We start from the raw sequence: 19,825 nt of genomic DNA, 5'->3' as shown, positions 1-19,825 counted from the left end.
GTTGAAGCTAACATACAGTGGAATTATTTCACGCTGGAAACTGCACTTGTAAAATGTCTCACTTTATGCCATACGTACAGGTTGTCCATGGGGACCAGGTGTGCCTCTTGGGCCTAATAATCCACGTGGACCCTGAAGAAAAGAAACACTTCTTGTTAAAAATGTAGGTGCAAGTTCTCTTTACAAAGCAGGTGGGGATCAGGACTGCATAGGGAGGGAGGTAGCAGGTAGGGAGTGGGAATTGTTTCTTGACTATGCCAGAATAACTGAGTAATTCTTCTGTTGCAAAAAAAACCCTCAGAAAGAGCACAATAGGTCAGAATGCTTTTGACACTATGGATTCCTATTGGAACTATCTAGGAATATCCTGTGATCATATGTAGGCGCTTGCACACCTAACAGTAATGGATTGTACAGCACCCTGTGGAAACACTGAAAGGACCTCGTGGAACCCCATGGAGACGCATCACTGCAGCTGGGAATCACTCCTCCAAATATACCCTGTTCATATGTTCTCCCTATAAAGCATCTACTACTGTCACTGCTGGAGACAGAATACAGGGCTGGGTGAAGCATTGGTCTGACCAAGTCTGGCAATTCTTATTTCCTTATGTTCTACATCAGGACTAGAGTATGGGCAGAAGCAGCCTCCTGTTGATTGCCATGCTAGAGAAGGAAGCTATGAGGTGGACAGGTGTTTTTTTCTAAGAGCTGGCCTCAACATTGGCACAGCACCCACTACAAACATTTTGGCTGAATGGAGGATTTGACCCATAAAACAGTATGTATTTATTTAATTAAAAAAGGGTTTTTTAATATTATTATCATCCTCTCTACTGCTACACCAAATGAAAAATGCTGCTGTTCTGAATGATAAGGATCACTGTTCAACAGCTGAAAATGATTCTTTTGGGGTACTATTATGATTGTTTTTATTACTAGCATCAACAACAAATGCAAATATTTCCACACAAAAAACACCAGACTTCCTCAACTTACACAAGTAATTCCATTAGCATCAATGAAATTGTTCTCTTGAGTCAGATTTTCTCTATAATATCATCTTTGATTTGACACAATGTTAAGTGGTTTCTGTTTTTCATTTTTTATGTCATTATACACAGTTGTCAAAGTAGGAAGGCCTGACTCCCATTTCATCACATGTTGACTGGATGTAAATCACTGCTCTGACTCAGCATATTTTTTGGCTATTTTGTGACTACAAAGTGTATAGATCAGATTTTTAAGATAAAATTCTCCTTTTCAAACCTGTGCTTTCTGTCTGTATTACAAATTGCTGCTCTGCACTGACAGCATCTGCAGAATTTCAACATGCATCAGTGGAATATTTGTGCAAGAAACAAGCAAAAGAATACAGTGGAGAACAGTGGCATGAGTAAAAGGGAAGGGCCACTGTACACAAGCAGTGAGGCTGCTCTGATGTACTGTAATTACATGGAGAGTGATAATTCCTAGAAGTTTCAATGGTCTGACTGCGTTTTCACTTAAATTGATGCAAATTAGGAACAATTCCATTAAATCCTGGTGAGGTTAAGCAGCTGTAAAAAATGAAAATCAGACCTAAGAATTATGGAAGTTGCATATAATGAGCTAAATTCATCCCTGACAATTCTAGACACTTTGCTGGAGTTCTCCCTCATCCAGAAAAAAAGTCCCACTGTTTACTTTTCAAACAGGACTGCCTTTTTTCATATTAGAGGCTCAGAAAAGCTGAAAAGAAAGTGATACAAATCTTAGACTGATTTAACTTTGTTAAATGTTCAGTGCATAGGCCAGAAACAGAACAGTAGGAAAGTTCTGCTTACAGCTTCACCTGGAAGACCTCTTGGTCCAACTTCCCCATCTTCTCCCTGTCATTAAATAAGACACAGAAGTTTCAATGTGAAGAGTATATGCCACCAAAATATTTCTGTTGCATAAGAACTCATTTTAGATTTTACCACTGATATAATGAATCTGAAATGGTTAGTAACATACTCTTGATCCATCTTCACCGGGTAAACCAGGAGGTCCTTGTGAGCCACGATCTCCCTGCAGGATAAAGAAAGTCTTATTAAAGCAACGCAACTCTGGAGGGTTGGAAACAATAAAGGATGGGAGAGTGAAATGAAAACCAATGTGTTGCCTGCATATTGTATTTCAATATAAAATGTTGCTTCATTAACAAACAGGTACAAATACGCGAGTTATAGTATGCAGTTATCTGCAATTATATTATACAGATTCATCTGAGAAAGAATTAAAATTCAGAGATGTGGTATAGTAATATCTTTATTATCAGTGTCTATAAAACTATGTTTTAGCTTCAAAACAGGCACATATGGCTGAAGAAAAAAACATGAGTGTTCAGTTGGTAGTTAGCCCTATCAACAGAGCCCAAACACAAAGTGTCACTGATGGTGAAATGAGCAATCTGCACCAGGTCAGAGGTGATTACAGCTATTTGCTGGATCCTCAGATGTATAAAGTAAAATGCGTGGCCTATATTGTCCAGACATTATTCCAGTTTCTCTACACTTAACCCAACAACTTGTGTTTGGTTAAAGTTTATCATTCAGATGGACATCCAGCCTGAAAATTACAGTATTTGTTACTAGCTTAAAAATGACTAGATCTGAAAAGGTTTGTTAAAAGAATACTCTAAGGATTTTGTTTTGTTTTTTAAACATCAATTCTCTCATAGCTGACACGTAACAATAGGAGAAACAATTTGATCTGTTTATTCTTTTCTGTGCATTTTACTATTGGTAATAGACCGCAGTGAATCTAAAGGGTTGCATCCATCTATTTTTATTTTGAATTGATTTGTTTCAGATTTGCCACACTCTCATTTTCATGTTAGTGTTTTGTATTTATCAAGTAATAGGATAGAAAATTTGGGAAAGATTATTCTTTTTATTAACCCTTGCAAATGTATGATTTGCACATGTTTTGTTCATTGAAAATATTCTTCCATAATAAAAGTATGAAAAAAAGTTTATTCTGTACATTGAAGATCACAAAGAGCATGTTTACATGTGCAATTAATGTGCTTAAAGCTTACAGCACAGTAAAATATTACATAGTAAGCTTTCCCTGGTAGAGCGTCTACATATATGCCCATCAAGAGCAAATTTGCTCCCAACAGGAGCAGTTCAGGCCAAGGTTGCTCCTGCTCTGCTCTGTTCCCATTCAGCAGCCAGGAGGAGCTCTAGGCTCCCCCAGGTGCCATCCCTGGGCTGGCAGGGGGCACCAGGGTCAGGCCTGGGCTCCAGAGAATGGAGGGAGGGAGCTATCCCACTTCCAGGGCAGCTGCTTCCCACCCCACATCCTTACCCTGGGCAGCTCCCTGCTGCCCAACCCCTGCTCTGATCTTGGAGTAGAGGGGGAGTAGAATATTATATCTTGCCCTGGCAGCAGGCAGCTGCTGGGGCAGGGGACAATGTCCCAGTCCTGGCTCCAATTGGCCAATTGGAATAGGGGCTAGAAAGCAGACACCACCCTGCTGCCTGGGCAGCTATGTACCCATGCACAACTGTGCATTACTACCTGCATTTACAGGTAATAGAAGACAGTGCATTAGCCTATTTTAATGTGCAGCAGCTGCTGCACATTATTACATAGTGATGCTTTACTGTGAAGTAGACAAATCTACTGTGCAGTAAAGCGTCACTATGTAACTATGTGCAGTAGCTAATCTACTGCACAATAAAGCGTCTCATGTAGATACACCCAAAAATTGCCAGCTCAGCTATGCCAGATTAGAAGAATGACATGGATCCAATGAACCTGAGCCAATTTGAAAGGATTATTTAGCTGTCACATAACATGTGAGGATAAATGGTGACCAGACCTTGCTATCACCCTCTGCTGGTCACTACATCAAATTAGGGTTCAGTTTGATCTGTGAAGAAGATGGAGGAAATAGAATGAAGAGAATTGTGAGCTGCATTTAAACAAAGGGTTTGAGATACTAAGTATCTCTTAAAACTCATGGCAAGTAAAGGTTTTTCTACCATCTACTGCAAGCTACCTCCAATATGGGGCAGAAGGAAAACACACTCTAGCTTTCTTCATACTCCTTTTATGGTGCCTAGCATAACACGGTACTAACAGAGTAACTGCATTATGGAAAGCACAGAGGCTAAACCCTGGAGAAAGGATGGAATTCAAAACAGAAGGCTATTCCACTGGTACCTCTACACACCCAAGCACAGCTAAGTGAAATCTAGCTTGACTGATTTTTATGGTGTAACAGGCAAATAGTTTTGCATTGTTTGTCTAAGGATAACTATAAAGTTGACTAAATTCATACAAGTGAAAGACAACAAAAATAGCTTGCAGATCTGGTCATTCCCAAAGTTCTCTGGAGCTTGTGTCTGAGGTTCCCAGACTGAGGCAATCCCCATGAATTAGACATTAAGCTTAACCATTTAACTTCCCTTAATTTATATGATTAGGAAAAATTTCAAACAATGCTAAAAAGAATCAAGTCAGAGGTGATATTCTTAAGACAGCTGCAACATTTAATATTTCCAAACTCTTGTAAAACTCTGCATTTCTCTGTTCATTTCTATGTACCCACAGTATAAATAATATGCATTAATTTACTGAGATATTACAACCTGTTTTGAACAATCTATTTAAATCCATATGGCAAAATCTTTGATCTGAAACAAATTAAAGAACGTGCACCAGTTGAAAATATGGCCCAATCTCTGGAACTATATTTAAACCAAAAAAATGTTGATGTGGATGGTTAACTATTTTCCATGTTAATGGTTTCCTTTTCTGAAACATTTGTTACATTTATAACTTGACAGTATGTTTTAACATAAAGTTCTTACATTCTCTGCCAGTAAACTGTTCATAGTGAACAGCTTTTTGTTTTAAGTTGATATAATGTTACCACCGTTTTCATAAGTTGTTATATAAGCATGCATGTTTATCTTACCCTGTGACCTTTTTCACCAGGCAGACCAGGAAGACCATCAAACCCTCTATCACCCTAGGAAAGAAGAAATTACAGCCTTAGTAAACGGCTATTACATTTTGTAATATTCTTAGTAAAATTACACCTTATCCCAGTGAGCTAAGTTCTACCCACAGATGCATGCGTACACCTATTGAATAAGTTATTGAAGTTCAGCACATATATCCAGAAACTGGTTCTTTGTAGTCCTATGTCTTTTGTTCAAAGCAGAGGAAGTTATTATACACAATATTTTACAATCTGTTGTCATTATGTCTTTTATGAAATGAAAACTATAGCAAGACAAAGGGCTTAACTTCTGCCCTAGAATTCCAGAGGTAATTCCAGCAACACTTAAAATAGTTCTAGTGAGGTCAGAATAAGGTCCGAAGAATCAATTTGCTTAAAGGTTACACAACTATTACTATTAATTCACATATTTTTAAATGGATGATTCTTATGTCTAACCCAACTGTTTGAAATCTCAATATTTTCCTTGCACAGCAGATTCCTACATTGTTTTGACATTTGGTTTGGCATGTTAAGAGTTTGGTCCTAATTTAAAATATGCATAATTCATTTTGTGACTGAAATACAGTCACATGGATCATAATTACCAGGGATCCTGGTATTCTCTGTTTAAAAGCTGCAAACTCTATGATTTAAAAAAAGTCCAAATTCTCTGATTGAAGCCCCCCAAATACACTTTTTTCTGTGATTAAAATGAAATGCCACTATATACATACGTATCAGTTGAACACAGTGTTTTATTGATATATTTACACTTATAAAGCCATTTGGAAGCCTACCAGTGCCTCAATCACTATAATAAAATAAATTCTAAATACCTATACGTTTTGGAATTTGGTTTTCAGGTTTTTATTATGGAAAATCAAAGCTCCACCTGCTGCCTTCACTCACCAAGATGCGGGTCCAGCTTCAGCTGTGTCCCCCTACTGCTTTGTGGCACTGAGCAGCCCTGATATGCTGGTGCCCTGCTCATGCCATTGCTAGTCACTCCTGACCCACAGCCCCTTGGACCTGCTAGTGCCCCTCACTCCCCACTCACATCCCCCTGGCTCTGCTGGCATCCCTCACTCCCCTCCTACTGCCTCTGCCACCCCTGGTGGTTACCCTCACTCCCCACCCACAGCCCCTTGCCCCTGAGCCCTGCCAGAAGGAGCCCCAAGCTCCCAGGCCTACAGGACCAGGGACCTGGGTCCGCAGCCTCCTGCCATCCCCTGCAGCAGTGCCACATGTGAGATGGGGCAGGTGCTGCAGCAGAGCAGAGCATGAAGCCCAGCTCCCCCTCCTGCACAGGCAACATGGCCTGAGCAGAGCCCATGGTTGGTGGGGAGGGGCAGGTCTGGGCTGCCCTTTGTGGGCTTGGACTCCCCACCCTGCTAACCTCCCCTGGGGCCTCTGCAACCCAGTGGGCAGGACCTGGCACAGCAGGGAAGAGTGTGGCAGAGCGGACCTGGGTGAGGAAGCTCAGTGTTGCCACTGTGGGCCCTGCATCACCATGGCGAAGCACCTCCTGCTCCAGCAGTGGGGCTGGAGGCACAAAGTTGTGCCCCATGTCACCAAGGTGGCATGGGCTCCTGGGAATGGCACTGAGCTTCACTGTCCCGCTGTGCCCTGCAGCTGTAGGTCCCACCCACTGAGCCACAGGGATCCAGGGGGGAGGGCAGCAGGGCAGGAAGCCCAACCTGCAACTACCAGCCCACCCTCACCCTGAACACAAAACTGGGGGGCACATGCTCCCCTAGGAGCACACACAGTGGTGGGGAGCTACTCCCCCACCCCCTGGACAAGTTGCCTGTGGCCCCATCACACTCCCCTCCTGGATCCTATGGCCACACATTCCAAACCACACACACCACGCGGGCTCTGCCCAACTCCCTCCCTCCCTCACTATGGGAGCCTTAATCCCCCGTCATCCCACCCCCACACCCATGCCAGGCTTACCTTCAGGGAACTGCTCTCCAGGCTGCCTGACAGCCATGTGCATGTGTACGTGTGCGCATGCACATGGCACTTCCTGCCTGACTGCCCTCCTCCCACTCTCCCAGCCCAGAACTCTGCCAGCCTGCAAGGGGAAACCTATCATTTCACATGTTTTTCTCCTTTAAAGGAGAACATTTGGGTTTTGCTGCATTTTTCAAGCACAAACAGAAAGCCTGGATCCCTGATCATTACATACCTTTGATCCTGGTTCTCCTGGCATCCCTCTAGCACCATCAGCACCTGGGCGACCCTGCAAACAAATGCAAACACAAAGAGGCCAACTCATGATATGCAACGCAATCAAGAAGAATTGCTTTTCATGGGGATTTCAGGTTTTTTAAACCAAATATAGTTTGGGCTTCTGCATTACTTACCCTTTTACCCCGTTTTCCACTCGGACCAATGGCACCTTGAATACCTCGAGGACCCTAAATTTAAACAAGTCAATTCTTAAAATCATATTAAATATGGTAGCACAAGGCTCAAACAGCTAGCTAAACAAGTCAACTGAAGAAAAGCATAAGGAGTTAGTCTTTTAAATACCCAAACTGTGATTTTTTCAGAACTACATAAAAAACTTTGGATGCAGTATCTTGATAGGATGGCTATGGAAATTTCAAGCCGTTGGTCTGCAAAAACTTTTTTTAGCAACATCAAAATGAAAGTCAGTCATGAAGATAATTATTTTGACAAACACTTTCTTTTTACATTCCAAATTATCATACAAACATGAGCTATGGTCATAAAAATATTTAGGTAATGCCCAATGTGCACAAGTGGTGATGAACTTAGCTATAGGTTTAGCTGAAAGTCTACTGCATCCCACAGTCTAATCGTTTCTAATACCAGTGCAGAGAGACAGATGCACTACAAACAAAAAAAGAAGAGCAGCAGCTACTGAGCCACCCATGCCACTCTGGTACCATTTAAGTTTTCTTGGAAATTTCCTGCTTAATTACTTTCTGAGTTCAACCCTGTTCTGTTTATGAAATCTGATAAGATCACATCCTCTAGTCATAAGACTGGAGAACTGCTATTAATGGCAGCTATAAACATGTAAGATACTAAATGGAGAAAAGAGCCTGTAATGTTATTTCAAAAAACAGTTTTCAAGAAATTACAGTGTGTGTGATAATTGACCATTTTTTAACACAAAGGCAGCTTGTTACTTTCACATTTCAAAATGAATTTCAAGAACTACTCAATTTCCTGCAGCACTATCCAAGCCAACTTATTTGTCTTTTAGTTACTTGTAAAAAAGTTATAAATAATTAGTTGATCTATAATAAATTATCTAAATGTATTTCCATGTATTGGAAAGCATAAAAAGGTAAAATATTCCAGTAATTTTTACTGTACCTGGGGACCTGGTTCGCCACTTTCACCTTTAGCACCAGATGAACCTGGTCCACCCTTTATAAAATACACAAAATATACTGTAAGTTTAAGGAAACACAAACATGCTACATAAACAAAGATGTTTCATAAATTAATTAAAAAATAGTAGCACCTTTTAATTAGTGATTACGAAACCAGCACATAAGTCTGTGGAACTGGAAATTCTATTTCCTTGAAGTTTGACAAACTATGTTTCAAAACATCTTCAACCCTAAAATAAGGGTTGAAACCAACCAAATTAAACAGGATCATATTTAACCCTTGCATTCTATACTAGTGTTTGCAAGATAAATACCAGAACAGTAGGGATGTGGGCTTTTAAAACTCATGATTGGTTCCTGTACCAGGTAGAAGCCAACAGGACTTGAAACCAGATTTCTCTGGTTTTGTATAGCTATCAAAATACAGCACAATCTGAAGGCTTGCTTTATTTTTTTTTTTTTTTTTTTTTTTTTGAGATCAGTGTAATGAATGGAAAGACTCCTATACATTTATTTCATTTACTAGTGTTTTTTTGGATCAAATTCATAATCATTTTGGCCTCTAAATATATGCTGAATCTGCATAACTATATTTTTCTATTATCTGAGATATAAAAATACAGAATCCCAGCATTAATAAAGGATGAAAGAAGCTACTCTCTCTCATGGGATTTCAGCATCAGTTCAATTCAGCATTTTTTCTAAAGTAACAATCCTATCCTGAGTTGTTTCTGAACATGAACCAGATACCATGGCTAGCTGTTGTCTGTTCACAACAGTTTATCTGTATAAAAATAGCTTTTGTCCAGGATACATTTACACAATGAACAGGAACCTCTTTAGACAAAAATCTTATATAAATGTATTATATAAATTAACTGTGTGAACGCTTTACCCTATAAAGTTAAAAAATTAACAGCAACTTTTCTTGGCTAAGGAAAGTGTTGGGTTTTTTTACAGCACAGTTAATATGCTTCTTAACATATTTAATAGGGATTCTCTCAGTTAAAAAACCAAAAACATGTCAGGTTAAGGTCAAGATTTCCAAAAGTAACTAGTGAATTTGCTCACTCCAGTTCTTGATTGGACCTGACTATTCAGAAGGTAAGAATTCTACAACCTCTGAAAATTAGTCCACTTTTGAGACATCTCAAGTTATGCACACAAGCAACTGAGGCACCAAAAATTACTAGTGACTTTTGGGAATCTTGACTTAAATTTTGCCAGATCTGTACAGCTGGATTTCTAGAGCCTCCTGGTGGTTTAAGAGCAAAATAGCTAGTCATTAAACAGCATACAAAGAATCACTGATGTTTCTAACATGTGCCCCAGCACTGGAGCATGGCCAAAACTATCAATAAATAGAACTAAACCCTTCCAGGGATCTACTGCTTTTTTTTTTACAAATGGAGTAAGTGTGAACTGTAGTTAAATATCTATTGTGTCTGCATATGCTGAATGTGATATTCTAAGTCCCTTGATTTACACCATTGAAAACAGGGTATTAGGTTTTTTTGTGTGTAAAAACAAACCAATTGAAATGATTTATTATAAATATAATTTAATTTATTGTGATCAACCAAAAGACTGTAGGCCAAACTCTCTGCTGGACATCAGGGACAATTTAATTAGTTTTAGGAAAGTTATGTCAACAGAAAATTTGCCTCAGTATATCAGTTTGAAAATTACTGCTAAACCCCAGCAATTTAAATTTGGAAGACAGAGTAAACTTTCCTTTTTTTTCAGTTGAAAGTCAGCTGAAGCCACAACATTTTACCTATATAAATAAGAAGTGCCAAATCCTTGGGACTGGTCTTTCAGTAGCTCATTGTAACTTGGCAAGAAAGGAGCTCTTTGAAGCTACATGATGCTAGGGACATAGCTTGCCAGATCAAGACAGGGTACAAATTATACAGCAATTCCACAGCTGCCAATAATTTCTCAGGGAACATCCAGCAGCCAAAAGTTGTGGAAATATAAGGGCATCAAACTGAGTCCTGCCCTCCACAGATATTCCTTTCACATTTTGTGCTGAGAGGGTACAATGGAACAAAGCCACTTTGCCAACTTTTCTGTCATCCTTACATAAAAAGGTGTCCTCAATGGCTGCATCCAGATGAGCAGGGGCATGCACTTGCAGCAGTACAACTAGCAGTGGCACAAATTTGCAGGTCTCCTATTTCTATGTGCCTCAGCACAAGGGCAGCCCTGGGAAATGGAAGCAGGCAACTCTCCCATTTCCACATGCCTTGGTGCAGGCACTCAGCCCAGGGCGGCCTGCTTCCCAGTCTTGAGGAATACTGTGTCCCAGCCAGCTGCTCACATCTGGCTGGGGTGCAATGAGCCCCAGCATGGGAAAACCCCAGAGCAAATTTTTCCCCCATGCTGCAAAATTAGCAGTGCCATGCCTGGTTAAATGGGCAACACATGCAGCTTGTATCACCACAAAGTGGTTTGTGGCACCACAAACTGCACATGCCTGTGGCACGACAAGTAGGGACATTTTTTTCCCCCCTGTTAAGAAAAAAATTTCTACACAAAATGCAATTTGCATATCTGTTAATCTGTCTTCTTCCTTGCTAACTAATAGTGGATTCAATAAACTGTATATTAAGGAAGTGAGGATAACAAAAAGAAAAAATAGAAGGTAGGAAGGGGGAATAACTTGTTCCTGATGCTGAAACACTAGCTACTATTCAAATATGAGTTTTTCCTGAAGAAGCACATAAAAGAAGGAAGGGGCAAGAGAAATGGAGAAAGAGGAAATGTACTTTGGATATTAGTTGCAACATTTCACAGATTTTTTCTTATTATTTGCTCTATGCTGATGACTTGCTTTATTATTAAATGCAATAATTAAATATGTTTTTGCCCATGTTTTGCAAACAGATGTTTGATTTATGTCATTGTGAATGGTAAAGTTGCAATTTGTTGTACAATGGGACAATATTCTAATGATGCTTTGCATAATAGGATGTAGCAAAGATCATCTAAATCAGGAGTGACCAATCTGTGGCACATGTCACAATGGCATCGGCAGCCTCTGTGTGTGGCACATGGATGATCAGGGAGGGGGCAGGGAACACAACAGCAGATAGAGCATGGAGGAGAAATCAGAGAAACAGATTAGGCAGGGGAAGAGGAATATCTGTTAATTAATCCTTCCAAGAAAGCAAATCTACTGATTTCTAAATTCAAAGGACTACATCATATATCAGAAAATAAATATAATAACCTGGGATAAATTTAGAAAAGACTACTTTTCTACAAAGCCTATGATCTTTGTTGTAGCAGTTGTTATTTTGTCTTGTTGTAGGTATAAGTTAATGGTTTTCTGAATGATGTTAAGTGCTAAATTATGACATTTAGTGGATTATTTGACTCTGCAAAGTATCAATTTCCTAAGAGAGAATATTACAATTACAAGTAGACTGGTCATGTACTTTAGAAACTGCCCAGCTTCCCACCCGATTTTCTACTCTTCTTACATATGCTGTGTTTTTCAAATGTTGGTTCAGGATCACAGTGCCAAACTGAGTAGTAATCTAAAAGCTCCTTGGCATGCTTACTTTCATGGACTTTTGATATCTATACTTAAATTGTTATCCTCATTTTATGTAACTTACCACAGGACCTGGTCTTCCAGTGAGTCCCATGGGGCCAGGTGGCCCTCTCATGGCAATCTGTGAATGAAAAAAGAACCCCACTAAAATACTCCAAGAAAAAGCAAGAAAGCTACAAAACCAGATATGAGAATTATATAATAGCATATTCATTCATTCATTCATTCATTCATTCACTGATGGTGCAAGTAGCTGTTTAGGCCATGGATAGATGTTTATGTTGCTCAGCTTTTCAACTGGTGTTAAAAAGCGTAAGGGAAAGATAGCAAACGTTGAGCTATCACAAGTGTACAGACAATACGTTACCCTATATCTGCATTATTTACTATTTATTGAGACTATAATAGAATGTGCCTATATTTGCATAGTAGGTTTTGTCCTCTCAGTAGGAAGAGTTATAGAACATGATTATATTTTAACAAGGGAATGGTAATACTAGGAACTGGAACTTTGTCTGTAGTTGAAAACTGTTCTACTATTGGCTAAACAAGAAGCCCTAATATTTCAAGACACGCTTGTGTAGCTAAGCCACATTGATGATGACTTGTCCGTCAGTTAAGCCATTTGGAAGGCTAGACAACACAGAAAGCATGAAGCAAAATGGTTTCACCTTAAATATGTTTTCTGGAGGTCATACCACACTTTCCAGAATCAACAGAACTTGCAAGTAAACATTCAAGTAAACTGATCTGGATATCTCAGCAAACTATCAGCCCAATGTCCTGCAGTGTTCTGCTTAGATGCTGTGTTGGCCATACTGAATTAGCAAACTTATTAAATATTCTGCCCTTACATTCAGGGCTCTTACGTGTGAATGAAGATTCCCTCCCCTCCCCTCTACATATATATATTATAAAGGTCCCTGCTACTATAGTACTATAGTATAGTACAGATATATTTTTAGGGCACATTTACTTGACCATTAGGAAAAATGTCCGTCTTACCCTAGCCTGCTGAAGAATTGCTTGGGCTTGAGCTTCCTGAGCTGAGATTGTTGGACCTTTCTCCCCATCACCACCAAAGCGGAACTACAAACATCAAAAGGAAAAAAAGAAGTCAAAGTAAACAAGGTATTCACTGTAATTGTACAAACTGCTGCTTAAGGCATTGTGCCTGGTTTTTTCCTTTAGTTTTACTCTGGTGTCACTCATTCCATTCCAAAAGATGGAGAAGCAGTGACGTTAGTTTTAATGTGGATATTAAGCAACTGATAACTGAATTTGAGAACAAGCCTAATCTCATATAAATAAAATGGTAACATTTTGTAAAAACAGGAAGTCTGGTTTTTTTTCCTCTTATTATTTATGTAACGTGCCATTAAAATGCAAATGAAAGAGATGAATCAATGTTTAATGTCTGCAAAGCAGCACTAACAAAAACATGCGCCATGCATCTTGAGTAACGAAAGCCAAAGTAATTTTAGTTACTAGCAGAAAAATGCCTACGGTAGGCTGTCAGTGATTGAGCTTCCCTGGGTCAGGGAAACCCAAGGATCAAGCCTTCTTATTTCCTTACTAGACCGCTCTTTTTTGAGGCAACTTTTTAGCTATAACACTTCTGTGTGCCCCAATTGCACTATAATTTTGTAATATTACAAAGCATCCCCAAAGATCCAGCATTTTGTAGCTCTATAAATTAATGCCTGTACATTATCTAAGAGAACTTTCAAGAAAGTACTAGCTCAAAAATATAACACATTTTAATAATCATTCATTGATTCTCTTTTAAACAGCAAATACATTTTCCAACTGCCTCCTTTCTTCACTGATACAACTGGTGTATGGGGAAGCCTAAGCATTCAGTGGAAGTATAGTAACGGCAACCAATAAGCATCTATACCCAGTCTATCTCCCCAAACAAGCTCCATTGTAATTTGCATTCTATTTATAAATTCCTAAGCAATATTCTACAGGAAAAAATGTTTTCATTTGCACTCAGTAATATATTATGTTTTGCCACCCTGTGGTAAGATAGCTTTAATAGCTTTGGGAATATTCCTCCTCCTGCTCTAGTGAGAGCAGTACTGTGATGAATATGCTTACAAACCTTCAAGCAAGAAAACCTGCAGTATCTTGAATGAAATCAGAAATGTCCAATCCATGCAAAGTGCTGACATGTTTTCTGTGTTATAAACATACTAAATGACCTTCAAAAGATTACAAGTGACTATCTCTGTTTTATGTTGCATGCCAAAGGCAGAACCACCTGCAGGATAGGACACCTGTTTTCTCATCTTGATTCATCTCCCTTTTCTGGAAGCAAAAGTATTGTTTAACAAAAACTGACTACCATGTAATGACAATAGGACTTACTGGCAACATTAACATGGTACCGGGGGGACCAGCTAAACCATCAGCTCCTGGAAGGCCAGCACGTCCTGGTGGGCCCTTTAAGAACAAAAGAAAATGAAAAATATTATAGAAGATACATCTATATGAACTAAGCACATCCTGCTAGTTACAGGACTACCAGTTTCCATACTTGTATTCATAAGTTTTGTCATTCAAAGGGCCAATGTGGGAATCTAAGACATAATTAATTTTGGAGGCACCAATTATCAATCCAGTATAAATTAAGGTGAGGGTTGACAAGTCTGCATCACTAATTTAATTGTTGAATATTACAAACATGATGCCATTTTAAGAACAAGCACTACACATCTTCTAGGAAAGTGAAGCTAAGGTGTAACTTAAAAAATATTAAAGGATTTAAAACTCTACAAAGCCATGGGTTTTATATCCACCAGGGCTAGGTACAGACATTCAAAAGCCGGAGGCAGAATTGATTTAAATTAAGTGGTTTTCTGTAAATGATGTGGTTTAGCTTGGTAGCAAACAGAACACATATTTGCTTTGAGTGGGGAAGGGAGGAGGGCAAATCATAGACCAGGCTCTGCCATTTTTTAACCAGTCTATATGTGTCAAACTTCTATTCTGTTATGGGTATATGCCACTCTCTAATCATTTATAGTGGTAAAAGTGTAATGTCTATACTTGGCCCCAAAGTACAGTAACCGAAGTAAAGCTAAATCAGGCCATGTGATTGTGATCAAGGCATTAGTTAGTGGTTGTAGTCCCAAACAAAGCTTTAGTTAAATTAGTTTTTCACTTTCTTCCCTCATAGCACCATTTTTATGGGAGAACTTCATCTCCGTGATGCACATAAGGGGAACTTTTGCATAAACTTGTCCTCTTCTTAAGGGCACATGTAAAACATATGTAAAACATGAGCGCTCTTAAATTTGGGTCAATAAATAAATTTGAGGCAACTCTCTATAATTATCAGGATGCAACATTTCTACTTAATACCAAAATTTGAATTCCATCATCAATGATGGCTCTATAAATTGTGGACCTTGTGGCAAAACTGGAGTATATCTTTCCATAATCAGAAGATATAATTTCGCTATTTAACATGTTTAATTGAACAATGCCCTTTGCTTGAATGATTTTTTTTTTTAGAAAATTTTTTTCATAGAAGTTTCATTGAAGTGAAAAATTTAAGATACCATTAAAACAATTATATTAATAGTATGAAAAACAAAACAAATAAGAACCCCAACTAAAGAAAAGAAACCTGTCTTGCAGGCATAAACTGAATTTCTAAGTGGCTTTTACCTTAATATTAAAGTATTAGACTTTGACCTTGCATAATGACTTACTTCTTGGGGTTCCTGTGACCTTATGAAGACTCTTTAAGACTGAACCCCAAGTCAGAATTGGAGACTTGGTACATCTAGTCTGAGGTCTGCCTCAAGAAAAAAATTATTGTGCACTTGCCACTTAACTGGCAAAAGGAATATCACCTTAAGTGATTTCACTGTGCTGCTTTGAAGTTTCTGTATAGTTTTATCAGTATAAAAGGATACATTTCTATGGATTTATTAAATCTCTAAGAGCAAATATTGAATACAAATGTGCATATCTAAGTATGTCCTATTTTTACAACAAATTACACAGTGAATTGTTGAAGTACTCTCAGTGCCTCCTACACACAAATATATCATGTGCATGCTAGTATCCTCAATAAATTGTCATTCTTAAAGCTGAGTGAAATTCACATCATGTCAGTTGAAGCAGAAAGTTTTTTTGAACTAAATGCATTGAAACTTTCTTTAAATTATGTAAGTTATAGACCTAGCAAAGGACTTGTGAAGATACAGTCTTTAAATAATAGCAGAATTAAATATACAAGTTGAAAAAAAATATTTTAAAACTACAATTTTAATATTATGTATGGTCAGAGCTGAACTTTTCATACACCATGTCATTTAATGCGGCTAAGACATGCATTTGTCCTTTGCTGCACCAGTAAAGATTGGAGCATGTCCAATATAGTTCAACTGGAGAATGGACACTATTTCCGGCATTTCAGTATGGAGTTCGATACTGCATTTCAGTATGTCTGCCCCTATCTTTGAATGATTTATTGTTCAAACATTTTTGATTAAATGTCATTCAACTTTATGTAAGGAATATGTAATTGGATTGATACAATTATTTTATTACATTTTAAAATTGTTTGCAGCAAAATAACACAATGAAGTAAGAGTTAGAGCAGTAATTCTCAACCAGGATGTCGCACCACCCTCAGGTGCTGTGTCAGAGACTTTGAAGGGTGCCACAACAGGTCAAAATGGCTTTGACACTACAGATTCCTATTTCAAATTTCCAGATTTTTCTCAGTTCTTTGCAACAGAAGAAACAGTCTATTATTTTTCCATAGTTAAAACACAAGTGAAAGCTAAAAGCTGGCATTTTCTCAGGTGTTCCTTGAATTTAACTAGCTTGAGAGAACCACTGAGACACAATTAACCTCTTTTTCCCCCTACGTTTGCACTGTGTATTGCTACTTTGAAAGTGATATTTGCCCAGATTCTCAGGGGTATAAATCAGTACATCCCCATCAATTTCTCTTGAGCTGTGTCAATATGCACCAGTTCACAATCTCATCCATTAACTTCACTAACAACCAGTTTAAGATATAATCTTAACCTATAATCTACTGAAAAATCTACATATTAACTTACCCTTTCACCAGGATCACCTGGAGGACCAACAGCACCCTGTAAACCTGGAGGACCTGTAAGACCCTGTGAAAAAACAACCCATAAATAATTATGCTGTATGACAAACTGGAGCAATGTTTATAAGTGTGTATTTTTTTGCAAAAGGTTACATTCAAGACCCATATATAATTATCTCCAAATATTAAGGCAGATTTGGTTTTTTTCCTATAAAAAAGTATAGCCAAGTTTTTAAAAGTTCTGACCAGTAAGTCAGGGTTAAATTTTTACAAGTAATCGATCGTCAACCAGCTTTGTCTCATTATCACACTAGAACCAAGCCCTTTCGTACTGTACCCTGTAATAGTATATTTTACCTATGAGAAATTATGTCTCAATTTGAATTATGTTAATATAGATGTACCTAAGCACAAGAGACAAATCAAATGCCTAAAGGAGGAGGTATTAATAGATGAGAAAAAACGAATAAAATGGCAAGTACAAATAAATAAAAACAAGCCACATACAGGAGGTCCTCTTGCTCCTGGCGGTCCTTCAACAAGCATTCCCTACAGGAAAAAAACAAACAGAAACAAATTTAGAAGTCAAAAAGAAATAATTACAGGAAAAATAATTTAAGTCTTATGTTTGAATGGGGACCATTTTCTTATTCCAGACACTCCTGTTTTCACTGAAACAGAAATACAACTCTCCAAAGCAGCCAAGGTTAACATTTTCTCTTAAGGACCATGCTTCACTTACCAGTGCACCCACTGAAGCATATAGGTAAACTAATTGTACTGAATTTTCCTGAATTACTCTGGGCAATGATGTCACCTTTCCTGTACTACCAATTTTTAAAGAAAATCATTTGCAAAATAAAGACAATCATAACTCAAACTCAACTCACATATGCTGATTCAATACTATTTTGGTCCTATTCTGTAAGAGTGCCAGTGTATTGAAATTTATCCAGGTCATTTAGTGTTATTATGAAAATACTAAACTGTGCCTAGGAGTTCAGTGCCTTTAAAAATGCAGGTCACAATGGATCTAACATTACTTGACTCATGATGACAATTGTTTTAACACAATATTGCAAGGGATTTGGTTATGTTTAACACGATGGGAATGACAGGTTTTAAAGTTACAGTCATTTTGTGGGCTAATGTAGTCTGAAGTTCTCCACACATCATTTGACACTGCACTACAGTCTCAACTTCCGCTCATTTTTTTTCTGTGACCAATGACTTCTGGATATACTAAACCTAATGATGGGAGTATTAAGACTAGAAAGGTGTCCTAGGAAATAAAGTTCAATCACCTAATATTGCAGACAACCTTTCCATTTAATCCCATTTTCTTAAACTTCCTCTTAAAATTATTTTGTTTTTGCATGCACTAATCCCTGTTGCAGTTCTGTGCTGCAGGTAAGCCACCAGGTACAACTCCAGTACATATTTTAACAGTTATTCAACCACTACACAAATGTAGAAAAATATTTTGTAATATAACCTATTTTTCTTTTAATTCAGGTTTATTATAGTCTTCTAAACTAAAACACAACAACATAACTATATCTTTTCATAGAAGCAATTTCCCTATCACATCATTATTTATAGCTTAAGAAGCTTTTTTAGGCCACATGCTCCCTTAGCATTGCTAATTTCTACAAATGTTATGGTTTGTAAGCTTGCATTCACAACAGAAAGTTCCACAGTGTTGGTGTAACATGATGGTGCAATGCTTTTATGTAACCATATTACCACTTCAGAAGTAAGTAATTAATTGACCAAAATACACATTTTATTGGCTGGTCTCACAGTGAGTGGTGTGGAAAGTTTAAAAAAAAAAAGGCAGAGCCAATTCCTTTAAGATATGGGTAGACACACATTGCATTGAGTCCAATTTGTATAGATGTACCTAAATTCATTTAAAACTAATTAGCAGGGGTACCACTCTTTATTTTTTTTATTTATTTGATGTCTATGCTTCCCTCTCCAAAAATGCCCAAGGCAGCTTACAATAACACATTCATATAAACAAATAGAATAATGAAATGATAACAATGCAGATCTTGAAAGACTACCCAAAGCTTAAAGATACCTGCTAAAAGTCTGACCCAATAACACAGTCTTAGCATTTGCAAGACTAGCACAGCAACACAGAGCTCAAAGTGAGCTCATCATCTGAGCATTTGCCCAGCTTTTGAGGCAAGTTTGATGTTCTCACTGAGCCTCTGTTGCTGCAGCTACACTGTTAGCAACATTCAAGACACGAGGTATATGGTTAGTTTGAGTACGTCTACATGAACTGCATTCACTGAAGTGACTACAGCATAGATAGAGGTGCATCTCTTGTACATAAGAAGCTTCTCTATATTTTAGGAGGCATTATAGCTGTCCCTTTGAGGCTAAGTACAACCAATGCCTGAGGCTGAATTGATTCAGTCTTCACAGGTTTGTCTAAGCTGCATAGATAGAACTGATAATCAAGTGAACAGACATTCACTTTTGATTCTGGAAATGCAGCCACATGCCTGCAATGGCCCAGGCCAGAAGGAGGGCAAGGGTACTATAGCATGCCTCCCTACCTGGCTAGAGCAGACAGATTGGGCCAAGGCTAGCCATCTGCCTCATAGGGAGGTGGGGAGGGGAGTGGCTGCAGGGAAGATGCAAAGCATCCTGGGATGTTGAGGACTTGTGAGTTAACTTGAACCTAGAGGAGATCTGGGGCAGAATTTTAATAAACCAATTTAACCTAAATTACTTAAGTCTGATATTACATCTACCCAGGTGTCTCTTAAACCAGTTTCAGTCATTTTGAAAGCAGTTTATGT

General features: G+C 38.3%; 1 protein-coding gene across 9 annotated transcripts in view; it reads right to left on the bottom strand.

The window, feature by feature from the left end:
• COL11A1 (collagen type XI alpha 1 chain) overlaps positions 1-19,825 on the bottom strand; it is a 256,244-nt gene that overhangs the window by 144,089 nt on the left and 92,330 nt on the right. For all 9 annotated transcript variants that reach the window (XM_090048879.1, XM_090048883.1, XM_090048880.1 and 6 more), the window contains 12 exons: positions 17,514-17,555; positions 17,011-17,073; positions 14,294-14,368; positions 12,926-13,009; positions 11,985-12,041; positions 8,339-8,392; positions 7,354-7,407; positions 7,176-7,229; positions 4,955-5,008; positions 1,999-2,052; positions 1,827-1,871; positions 79-132 (listed from right to left, as the gene is read on the bottom strand). In XM_090048879.1, the coding sequence (XP_089905005.1) occupies positions 79-132; positions 1,827-1,871; positions 1,999-2,052; positions 4,955-5,008; positions 7,176-7,229; positions 7,354-7,407; positions 8,339-8,392; positions 11,985-12,041; positions 12,926-13,009; positions 14,294-14,368; positions 17,011-17,073; positions 17,514-17,555 (690 nt within the window). The remainder of the gene's footprint in view (positions 1-78; positions 133-1,826; positions 1,872-1,998; positions 2,053-4,954; positions 5,009-7,175; positions 7,230-7,353; positions 7,408-8,338; positions 8,393-11,984; positions 12,042-12,925; positions 13,010-14,293; positions 14,369-17,010; positions 17,074-17,513; positions 17,556-19,825) is intronic.

Source organism: Crocodylus siamensis, chromosome 5 (genome assembly GCF_052110815.1).
Source record: "Crocodylus siamensis isolate JL-2025a chromosome 5, ASM5211081v1, whole genome shotgun sequence".
In the NCBI taxonomy this organism is placed as follows: Eukaryota; Metazoa; Chordata; order Crocodylia; family Crocodylidae; genus Crocodylus; species Crocodylus siamensis.
Note: the sequence above shows the minus strand (reverse complement) of the source record. Positions and strands in the feature narration are given on the sequence as shown.